Below are 11,473 nucleotides of genomic sequence, written 5' to 3'. Positions count from 1 at the left end.
CTGGAGTATCTCTTATACCATATAAATGCTGCCTACCTAAACTAGGGACAGCACATTTAAGTAAATTATCATCCAGTGGAAAAACTGTTTGGGCTGTTGTAGAATTCTAATGGTGGTGGGACATTTTCCAAAGAGCAGAATTCTTCCCTATGGAAAGAGGGAATAAAATTGTACTGTATGACTAAGTCACCCAATATTTGATGGTATTTACTTAGGAATTTAATTTTCATTATGCATGCCTGTCTGCAGGGAGACAGAACTAGTGGGGCGTAAGTCCAGTATGAAAATATGAGCAAATGTCTTTATTCTGATTTTTTGAAATATCCTCTAGGAACTCTGCAAGCCCTTCTTGAAAAGGAAGATCTTTTTTTTTCTTGTGGGAGAATTCAGTAACAGCATGACTGATCAGAAGCTAATGTAAAATCCACTGAAGTTACAAATCCATCCCACACCAGCATGTAGATAGTACTTTGCCAAATAGGTAGGAGGCAGAAGCATCATGACTTACAGCTAACCACAGTTACAAGCTGCACCCCATCCCTGGCAAATGCCCCCTTTAATTACGCAGCCTCTTGCAACATGGAGGCCCAAAGACTTAAATAACACAAGATCATCAGATTAACAGAGATTAACATCAAGTCCAGCCAAGTTATAATTCCTGTAAGGAATTCTTTAACCTCTGTGTAAACCAAGAGCTCCCAGCAGCTGTAATAACTGTAAAAAAAAAAAAAAAGACAGTTGTGGTCTTTTAACTACTCTTTCTCTAAGGAAGAAGAGGATGCCAGTAAACAAAATCCTTTTATGACTCCTTAGGTGACCATACTATGTTAAAAATGCAAAGACCAAGCATTCACTGGCAGAGTCTATCCCTTCCATCATTAGGGTGAAAGGATAAAACCTAGGATGTCAAAACGCTTTGGATTCAGAACCTGAACCTACTTTATGGGAACAAAACACAGAATCCTTATCCAACAGCATGAGAGTATTTTCACTCTTCTACTGAAAGATGTGGAGCAGGACTGAAACTTCACCCACCACCTAACAGCTGAGGTGATTTTCTAGTCCCATGCTGCAGATCCAGAATATCAGAAGACTACCATGGTAAGAAAAAGGCAGGATCCAATGATGATTCTAACACCAACAGACAGGCACAGTTGACAGACCAGGTGCTTTGCCGCTCAAGAAAAGAGCATTACCAAAACCAGTTTCACCATGCAGTTTCACTACAGTAGTAAAACCTGTCACAACTGTAAAAATACAGGCAGTATTCTGTACTAGAATCACATAAGTTCCTTGGGCGTTCCTAGATGCACTTCTGAATTCCTGTGGGAAAAAAAAAAATCACAACCTATGGCAAACTGACCTAGTTGGCAATGGGGTATACTTCCTCCTAGTTCTCAAATTGAAACTTCAAACCAGAGTCCTCAACAGGCAGTCCCAAGAAAGTCTCTGCATGGAACAGATGCACAGAGCGGAGAATCACACATGCATGGTGCTTACCCCAGTGTTGTCTCATCTCCTCAGCTGAGGGGGCTCTGAACATTTATATGAATACACGTGATCATGCTGCATCATGTTTCCTTTGAAAGTCCTAACAAGCAGCTTAATTCTTCACACAGATGATAGCTATAAATTAAAAGAGATTACATGAGCACTGAGATCATGGTAATCAAAGCTATAGAAAAATGCATAGCTAAGATGGATACAATCTACCATATCATAACACAGACAGCATTTTTTAATGCAATTATTGTCTCTTCCATGACAACAGAAAGCGTTAATAGACAGAGGACTTCACACTAAACATATTCATTAAACTCCCCACAACACATAGGGATATGCTAAAAGGTACTCCACATGACAACAACATCTATTTTGATTAGGTTTGAGAGAGTCGGGTTACTTACTGGTATTCAAAATTTGTCCCCAACTCAAACTATTAGAAGATCAACAATCAAGCAATTCCCCATTTTTCTCTCTGCCACAAGTAGAAATTAAGACCTTTTGGCATTGTTAAAGTTCAGACTCTGCTGTTTCACTATTAAATTATCATAGAATGGCTTGGGTTAGAAAAGACTTTAAAGATCATCCACTTCCAACCCCCTGCCATGGGCCCGGACACCTCCCGCTAGACCAGGTTGCTCCAAGCCCCATCCAACCTTGCTTTGAACACTGTCAGAGATGGGGCAGCCACAGCTTCTCTGGGCAACCTATGCCAGTGTCTCACCACCCTCACAGTAAAAAACTTACTGGTCTAGCTTGCTGCCCGAGTCATCACCTTCAGAATTTGTACTGGTCCAAAACCTGAACCAGTCAGCCAACACATGACCAATGATAAACAGGTACCATCTTAAAATTACTCAAGTGATTGTTTCCACAGATTGAAGTTACATACATTAATAGCTCATTAATATCCTGGGCAGGCCAACCTCTTCTGCAGAATCAGCTACTACAAAAGATAAAAATTTCACAAGTCAGATATATGCATATCTCTAGCAAGTTAAACAAAAGCAATAAGCCTTTACAATAGTGGTAGACAAGCACATCAGTGAAAAAATCAAACACTGCACTGGTGCTCACAGCACTTACCTCCAGCTGTTGCAAGGTCTTTGAGCAGTCAGCCCACAGCTCTTATCAGAGTTCCCCAGAACAAATGTCTTCAGAAAGATGCTGCCAATTATACCAACCCTAGCTACAGCTGGATGCCATCAAGAAATCTTATCAGCTGCTAGGCAAATAAGATCACTATATGAAATTATTATGCAAACAGCACAGTCTCAAGAAAAATGTAACCTTTTAGTGTCAATCTTTCTTGCAAATTATTTCCATATATTTGTTCTGCGCAGCACTAGTCGATACAGTGATATGATTACAGGCACAGGGTCAAATATATAGAAAGCATTTTTACCCCGTTTATCCAGTTTATTTTTACTGGTTTATTCTAGCCAGAACTGGTAGTAAGTCCAGGAAATCACAAGACCACTCTTTATAACTCAGTTAAGGGGAAAAAAATAGTGCCATGCAGGGATTTTCAATCTGTGGCTTCCAGTCCTTGTGGGCTGTTAATTACCACAAAGAGTTGAAAAGGGTAACTGAAGAAATAACCCTACTGTCAGGTCATTTAATTCACACCACCTTGGGCAGCAGGATCTACAGATCCAGAAGCATTTACAACCACAGCTTCATTAAATGCACATATGCTAGAGACAACTATACAGTTGCACTTGCTCTAGCAATTTAAAATCCCAGCATTCTGCAGTGATGCAAAATAAACCAATGGGTAGCCAAAGATCACCCTATTAACCTACAGCTTCACAAGACTTCTGTGGCCTGCACCTTTCTTCTGGTCTTAAGGACAGTCCTGTTCTTCATTTTCTAGTTAAAGAGAGCAATGTTCCCCTGTGCCTCTAGCTCTTGCATTTGACCTTTCTTTTGTTCAGCTGAGCATTACTGGGTCTGAGAAGTACCATCTCCTTCCCTCCCAAATGCTGGCAAGTCATACATGCTGTCACAAATACGCAAGAAAATAAGGGCAGACTCCCTTTCATTTCTCTCAACTGAAACGACAGATGTAGGTGTAAGAGAGATAAAATAAGAGGCACTTTATCTTTCCAGTCACTTGGCAGCTCTAGTCAGTATTGTGTATCTTAAGATTTGCTTATTATTCTACCTGTTGTTACAAACGAAATGAAACGAATAAATATAGTGCATCAGTTTTACAGACATTAGAGTTCATTTTACATCATTAGAGTTCAAACATGCTGAGAATGGATGGTTTTCATTTCCATCTAAAAAGGCTTCCTCCTTTGCTCACAAAGTACAGCTTCCCTGCCCACTGCAGCTGAAAGCACTTTACCTCCAGGCCAAAAAAAGGTGGCTTTCCTTTTTTCCTTCTAGAGCATTAAAGAAGAGTTTATTTTTAGGACACACCTACTGGAACCCACATACATATGCTTAAAAACCATGTATTTTCAAGCTTTACTGCACTGTCCCAAGACTTTACCTGCTTTCCTGGGAAAAGCTGCTTACAGCCTGTTAAGGGTCAGGGTGGAAGATTATTTGATTAGGTGGCAGCCCTCACCCTGAGGTTAACAGAGAGATGAATGCTCCATACAAATTGCATCCAGCTATGTTTTTGAGTAAGGGATGTTTACATAAGGACCAGCACAAGGCAAGACAAAGAAGGATACACTCAGGGGATCACAGATTCATGCTGTATTAAAAATAAAGAACTAAAAATTTAGTGACAGATAAGGTATCACAAATAGCACTTTAAAACAGGCATTCTAAGACCTGCAGCTAGAGTCCAGACACATAAGCAGGAGCATGGAAATTGTTTTCCAAACATTAGGTCAAGCCCTATGCAAATCACATCATTATTGTTAATAACACTGAAGAACCCAAACAGGTACAGAGTTTACATATGTTTATTTCTCTGTAGCTAAAACAGCTTCCAATTATATGGGTACAAATATTTATCCTAGTTTGAATGGCTGTAATTATGCTGCAGAGAAACTTTACCAAACCCAGAAACTGACAAAATACAGAGTTGTCTGAAACTTAGTCTAAAAACATATTCAAGTATCAGTATTTCCAAAATTGCTAGCCAGAAAATAATACAAATTGTTAAATGCAAGTCATGGTTTTCAGCAGACTCTAATCTACTCACTAACAAATGCCATCTTACATTTTTAACACCTTTTAGAAGTCAGATATAAAAGAAAAGCTCCTTTGACAAATATGCACAGCAGAAAGGAATTAAAAACTAATTAGCTCATATTTGTACTGCATCTAGAGCTTCAAAACTACTAACAGTGACATATCTGCATTAAAAGACAAAATTTGTATTTTTTTCTAAGTTCTTGGCTGTCTGTACTTGCAACTTAAAAACGTAACAATTATGCTATTATATTCTTCATTTCTGTTTATTTTAGTCCCATTACATTATGCAATAGAAATTCTAGCCATATTCATTTAGCCAACTTCATTTAGCTGATTTTACTCCAAATTTGCATCAGCTAGATAAGCCTGCAGCGACACAGATGTAAGCAGCAAGATTTGTTTATATCAGAATTTATCTGTCTTTTGGAGATTTTAAGTTGTTCATTCTTAGTTTTTATTTTTTTGGCTTGAGGTCCAGTCGGTTTTAATACTAGCTTTCAGTGAAATTTAGGAATGTTTTATTTCTAGACATCCTAGCAACTAGAATTGTTTTTTTGGGGTTTTTTTTTTTTGTTCCCCAAAAAAGAAAAGTTGTCCTAGCCACCTCTACCTGTTAATAAGAAAAGGCAGGAGATCCCTTCCCTGTATCAGGCCATTTCACCATGTACAACCTCCCACTGTGGCCAGGCCCAGATTCTTACAGCAAGGCCTTTTTTGCTGACTTGCTGTTAACTTAAAGCTTACAGTCATGCCTCAGTGTTTGGTTTACTTTTCGCTGGTGCAAATTACCTTCTGTTCTCCACTGCTTCGTTTCACTCATCACCATGTTCTCGATTTACTTATTTTATTGCTAGATTTTTTTCTGCGCAATCTCCTCAGTCCACTCTTCGTTCTTCCTGGTCAAGCTCACTCCTTTCTGCAGGTGTGAAGGCATGCTGGATATCAGCTTCTGAACAGAAGCCTCGTCAGTCACTAACAGTTTCTAAGAACTGCACATTTATTGCTGCACTTTGCTTCAATCTGTTAAATGAGAAATTCTGATCTGTTCTTGAACTTCACAGTCACCCTTTATTATCTACGTTCCGTATCAGGCTTCCATACAGGAGATGCCCCTTTTCTCTTAGCATTTGCACATCAGCAGTTGATGTCAAGATTCCAGGTTTCTCCAGGAAATCTGAAGGTAACTTGTGTTAGCCCTTGACCAGCTCAGACTCCCACAAACAGGGCAACAATGATGCAGCAGCTCCTTTTCCAGAAGGAGCTGAAGGGAAGGAAAATTACGATTTTAAACTGGAAAGCTCATGCTCAGCTATGGTCCTGAAAAAAAATTAACCTGGTTTTAAATCAGTACTTCAGCCCTCCCTTTGCCTACAAATTAGGTTGTCATTCACCTTGAACTTGGAAGAATTGACAGGCATTTCTCTGGCAAAATACGTAGCTATTGTGAGCCAAGGGTCAAATGCCCGAAAAAAAACATCAACATGATACTGAATCTTCTCTTTCGCAGTACTAACACAACAATATTTTATATGCAATTATTATTTTCACATCACCATTTGTCACGGTGTTATGTGCTGTGTCGTGGTGCTCCAAAATAAACACATTCAGCAGAACGAGCACAGAAAGAAGAGCAAAAACAGCTAAAAAGAACATAAAATCAACCAATTTTTACTCAGTATTTTGCTCTGCCCTTCACAGAGGTTTTTGAAGGTGTCATCTGGCCTACTTAAAGCCTTACAATATAGAGAGATCACTCCCTGAGGGGCAGCCTTACTTATGCAAGCGGTTGCATTGCCCTACATCTTGCCTCAAAGGGGTTACTGAGACTGCATCTTTCATCTTCATTTGCGTTCAACTCTATCAGTCCTTTTACTTTGCAAAATACCCAGGGCACAAAGCATTAGCTACCAGCATCAAACCACAAACGTACACATAAACACTTTCATCACAGCACATTTCTTTTAGTTTTATGTAACTCATTATTAACACTCTAGAAACACGATACCCCAAAATCTGTGAAGTACTGAGCATCTTCCAACCTAGATAGCCTTTTATAACGTAACATTAAAACCCTGAGAAAACAGCCAGATGAAGAAAGGAGGCACCACTCACAGCTGTGCTTCCACTGGCCACCTGTGCTGAACATTCTGCATGGGTTATTTTCTTCCACAGACAGCAGAATCCACACAAGAACAAAGAGGGAAGCTCGAGCACCACGGGCTCCAACAACCTAAGCAGGGTGTGCGTGGAGGAACACAGCCAAACAGCAGCTCTGGAGCACCTGAGGGAACCTCTCCCTGGACAGAGACCTCAGCAGTAAACACAGACCTATCTTGTGGCAACACTCAACATGCAAGACCCTCTAAAAGGAACCACCACACCACTTCCTCCGCTCTTACAGAGCCCAGCACAACGACCACCGCTTCCTCGCACCCCGCCCGCCCCGCCGCCATTTTGTCCTCCCCTCCTCTCTCTTCCCTCCCCCGCCTCGCTGGCTGGCGTCACCGTGCGCCCCGCCCCCTCTCGAGGGCGGTGCTCGGCGTGGCTGGTACCCGGATGTGGGAGGCTCCGCCCCCGCCTCCGAGCGTTAGCGCCGCTCGCGCCCCCTCCCTCGCTCCCTGTGCGCCGTTGCGGGTCAGTGCCAGCCTCTGCCGCAGTGAGGGGAGCTCAGCCGAGCCGAGCCGAGCCGAGCCGGGCTGAGCCAGAGCCGGCGGCAGCGTCGGGCCCGGGGCGCGGCGGCGCCAAACACGCAACAGCGAGACCGGGGCTCGGTGGATTCATCTGTGGGGGAGACGCCTGACACCCGCCCGCCGCCATGGTGAGGACCCTCCCTCGTTTCTCCTCCCCGCAGACCCCCCGCTCCCGCCCCGCCGGAATATTCCAGACCCGGCTGTGCCGTGCCTCGGGGGTGAGGGGCGAGGCAATGGCCCCGCGGCCTGGCCCGGTCGCCGCTCCGCTTCGCAGCTGCTGCCCTGCTTCTGACCTGTCTCCTCCGCCTCCCGCCCCCGAGCCATCCACGTCCTCCCTAGGGCGAGAGCCTCGCTGGGCTTCCCCTTCCCGCTCTCCCCGCTGGCCGCCGCTGTGGCCGTCCCGCGCCTCTCCGGGGGGTAGGCACGGCCGCCCGCTTCCCTTCTGCCGCCTACCGCCGCCGCCTCGCCTCCGTGTGCCCCGCCGCCTCCTGCCGCCTCCCCCCGCCCCGGCAGCGCTCATGGCGCTCGGTCCTTCCATTCCCCCCGCCTCGTCCTCCGGCACCCCCTCACCTCACTCCCGCCCCCAAACCCGCTTCTCCACCCCCCCCCCCTTCCCCTCAGTCCGGCCCCCCCTTCCCCTCAGTCCGGGGATCGCCCTCCCCGGCCTGCGCTTCATTTGTTTTCCAGATGTATCGGCGAGCCCGGCATTTTGGTAGCGATGTGCTGTGGGGGTTGTTTTACAGTCTCAATGGGGTTCCCTCCCACCCCCCCGCCCTTGGTGCAGCAGCGTTTCTCTGTTCGTGTGCAGACCGGAAAGCTATAATGCACGTAGCCCATGGCAGGGAGACAGGCTAGATAATGTATACTTTAATTGGGGCGCGTTTAGAAAGCTGACACTTCAAATATGATAGGCATGTGGGTTTTGAGACCGCAGGAAGAAGGTATGCGGTACGTTCAGGTGTGTGTATTTGAGTCGCTCTGTTTTTTAAATCATGACGATTTAAATTTCCCTTTTGCTGCCGTAAAATTAACCCAGAGATACAGTATGGAGTCCTGTAGTATTTTACGTCGACACTAGGGGTGTCTCCTGCTTTTCACCGCTGCCAAGAAATCAACGCCCTTTTTTAATAAACATTTATTTTAGCCTAAATTATCCAGTACCCTGGCTTCAGGAAGACTCTGGCAATATCTTGGTTTTACAGCTGGAGAAATAGAAGTGGTGTAAACTTTTTCGTTCTTAACCCGTTAATAGCAAGGCCAGCTGTTTATCACATTTCACATTAGATCTCACAGAGTCGAAAATGGGTTTCCTTTTGGTTTTAAGCAGGGGCTTGCAGTCTTTCCATTAAAAAATAAAGTTGCAGCAGAAGCTGATGTGCTGTGCTCAGTCTGTCTTTGCATGTGCACTTCAATGTCTGTTAGGCATGTATTTGGAAAAATACTTTGAAATGTATAAAGGTTTGTTTTCAGTTGGACACTAAACCAATGTGTTTGCTGAATGCCTTCATGCAGTCTGGGATTACATTAAGACTGTGAGAAAAGAAAACTTGTATTTTGAGAACAAGGTATTAGTGAAATAAAGACTTGAAAAAAGTTATGATTAAAAATTGTTGCCGTAGTTGCAGTACTGCTAATTACTGTGAATGTATAGATGAACAGTGATCATCTTCCACACAGCAGTTGTGCTCATGCTTTCATTAGTTGGGTCTTCCATGCAAATTTTGTTCTCAAAGACTTGCCTGATACACTAATATGTATAAACGTGAAGAAAATGTTATTTAATCATGATGCCTGTGTTAGTGACCTTTAATGAACCTATGATTTACTTTGTTTTTTCCTCCATTCTGTTGTAACTAAACTTGTCCTAGCATATTTTGGTGGTGCAATAATGTTGACGATTACTTTGCGATTTCTTAAACAGTGTTTGTGTCTGATCAATTGCAGTATGCAAATGCAGATGCTGGGGGAAAAAAGGTATGCTGGATATTATCTCTACCAGTAAAGGTGTTTGCTCATATAAGCAGTAACTACACCAGGAGAGTCTTCACTATAGCTGTATCAGTGTGGTGGGTCTGATAACAGCTGATCCTGGATGCCTCATAGTTTGAAAACCAAGCTTAAAACTAAATAGCTGATAAACATTAAAAAAAAAAACCCTTTTAGCTGTCATTCTTTTTACTGTCACTACACTGTGGATGTTGTCACTGAAAGCATTCACTTGTAATGAGATAGACCTTGTTTCAACCTTTACTTAATTTGCAGAGAGCAGTTCTTTTTCACAGTTTGAAGTAACATTTCTTTTGTATTTGTACAGGACTGGAGAGCTGTCAGTTATAGCGAAGGAATAGGTGAATGTATTGTGTTCATAGTAGGTAGCTTACGATAAAACATAAACATCTAGTGAGTCAAAGAATGTAGTGCTGGATGTTTTGCTGCAGTCAGTTCTAAAATAATCTATTGACAGAGCGTAAGATGATGTGTCCATTACATAATGGTAGAAGTAATGTTGATATGCTATTTCTGTCAGAGTTGACTTGGCAAGTTTTTTCTGTGAGTAGTATTTTCTAGGAAAAGGTAAATAGCACAGATAGGTGCTATTAAACAATCTCAGGTTTGGATAGGTAAATTCTGTTTTCTTTGGGTGGTGTATATTCTGGTTTCATATCCAGCTCTTGAGCTTTCTAATTGTAGGACAGAAGACAGAATTCCTCAGGAGTCACCCCAAACTGTTACATGGTGCACCATCTTAGCTAGACTATTCAGTTGTTTTGACTCACTTGAGTAGCAGTGCTTCTGGTGCATTTTCTCTAATTGAATCTAATCTAACAGTGTTTCTAAACTACTGAAGCCTCCTGTTCCAGCAGAACATTTTTCACAAGAAGCCAGAAAAAACCCAGAAGACTGTCTTAAATCATTGTTTACTGTTTACCAGGGATTGTATTAAGTAGGTTGGTTCTTAGCCGAAGAAAAACCTAGTTACTCCATTACCAAATCATTTCGCAGCTATCATTACAGACATCTGAAACAGTCAGTTCAGTTTTGTGACAGGTAGCAGGAACTCAGAGGCATTCGGGTAGTCCATCTTGTGCCTGACAGCCTACTGGTGGTCTTCCACCACAGGTAGAATAACTGGTCTAGGATTCAAAAAGCACATGTTTAGGTCTGAAGAAGTATTTGGTAGGCTTATTTAAGCCACTTTGTTTAAAAAATATATTTTATTTTGGAAGTAATTTGTAGAGGCACAGAGGCCCAGTTTAAATATGCAAGTTAACCCTGTGATCTACAGATCCTGTTGGTGGAGGAGGAGACATTTTAAAAACTAATTATATTTTTTTCCACTGTTACTGCAATAGAAATAGATTTCTGCCTTTACATGGTTAAACAGTTTAACAGGGAGAAATGAAAATTGAGCAGTTGAGGGGAAAGTGGTTTGTGGTGGACATGAATCAGGATCTTCAGAATATTCATTTTCTAAGGCATCTGACTTAGCACTGAAAGGGAAGGTTTAAAGAAGTGAGTTTAATAACATCCAATTTGTTGTGTTTTTTTTTAATTCATATCTTAAAAGAGATGGGACTGTCTTCTGTCAATCGGTGCCAGAAAGGGAGGTCTTAGTAGTTTTGTTATTTCTGGGGAAACAAATGAGGCAGAAATACCCATTTTAGTGCTAAACCATTTCTTGGTCTCTTGCTGTCTCTTCATTTCACTCATTTTTGTATGTCAGAAAGGTATATAGGAAGTTTTTAAAGTGTAGGCAAGCTACTATAAGAAAATTATTTATCAGTTTTGATTGACATAATACATTCAAGAAGCAATTAATCTACAAGTGAAGATTTTACAGCTTGCTTGTAGCTAGGCTTTGAGACAGTGCTTACCTGGCAACGTTGCAGAAAGAATAGCTTTTTTTAATTGTACTATTAAATATATTGCTTAATAGTATTCTACTGTAATTCATAAATTGCACTGGCATAATATTTTTCAACATTGCTTTGATTTCCCTGCTAGTAAAAGAAATCTTTTACTTTCCTGCCCTCTTTTATTGCCTGTGTTTAGCCGAGTTTAAGAAAATTGTGCCCTCTCCTAAAATGTTACAAGTCTGAATAGGAGTTGAACATGAAACT

The 11,473-nt window shown here is 42.1% G+C and overlaps 1 protein-coding gene across 2 annotated transcripts in view; it reads left to right on the top strand.

Annotated features, from left to right (window-relative positions):
• Window positions 1–7,172: 7,172 nt before the first annotated feature.
• PPP3R1 (protein phosphatase 3 regulatory subunit B, alpha) overlaps window positions 7,173–11,473 on the top strand; it is a 43,129-nt gene continuing 38,828 nt past the window's right edge. Inside the window, exon 1 of one of the 2 annotated variants that reach the window (XM_061461505.1) lies at window positions 7,173–7,480. In XM_061461505.1, coding sequence (XP_061317489.1) covers window positions 7,478–7,480 — 3 coding nt within the window. In that variant the 5' untranslated portion in view covers window positions 7,173–7,477. The remainder of the gene's footprint in view (window positions 7,481–11,473) is intronic. The other variant, XM_061461504.1, reaches the window with a different exon arrangement.

The sequence above is a fragment of the Pezoporus flaviventris genome, unplaced genomic scaffold (genome assembly GCF_033815535.1).
Source record: "Pezoporus flaviventris isolate CSIRO_AGI_PZ_B2104156 unplaced genomic scaffold, CSIRO_AGI_Pfla_v1 ptg000031l, whole genome shotgun sequence".
Classification (NCBI taxonomy): domain Eukaryota; kingdom Metazoa; phylum Chordata; class Aves; order Psittaciformes; family Psittacidae; genus Pezoporus; species Pezoporus flaviventris.
The sequence above is the reverse complement of the archived record's forward strand: the minus strand, read 5'-3'. Positions and strand labels throughout refer to the sequence as shown.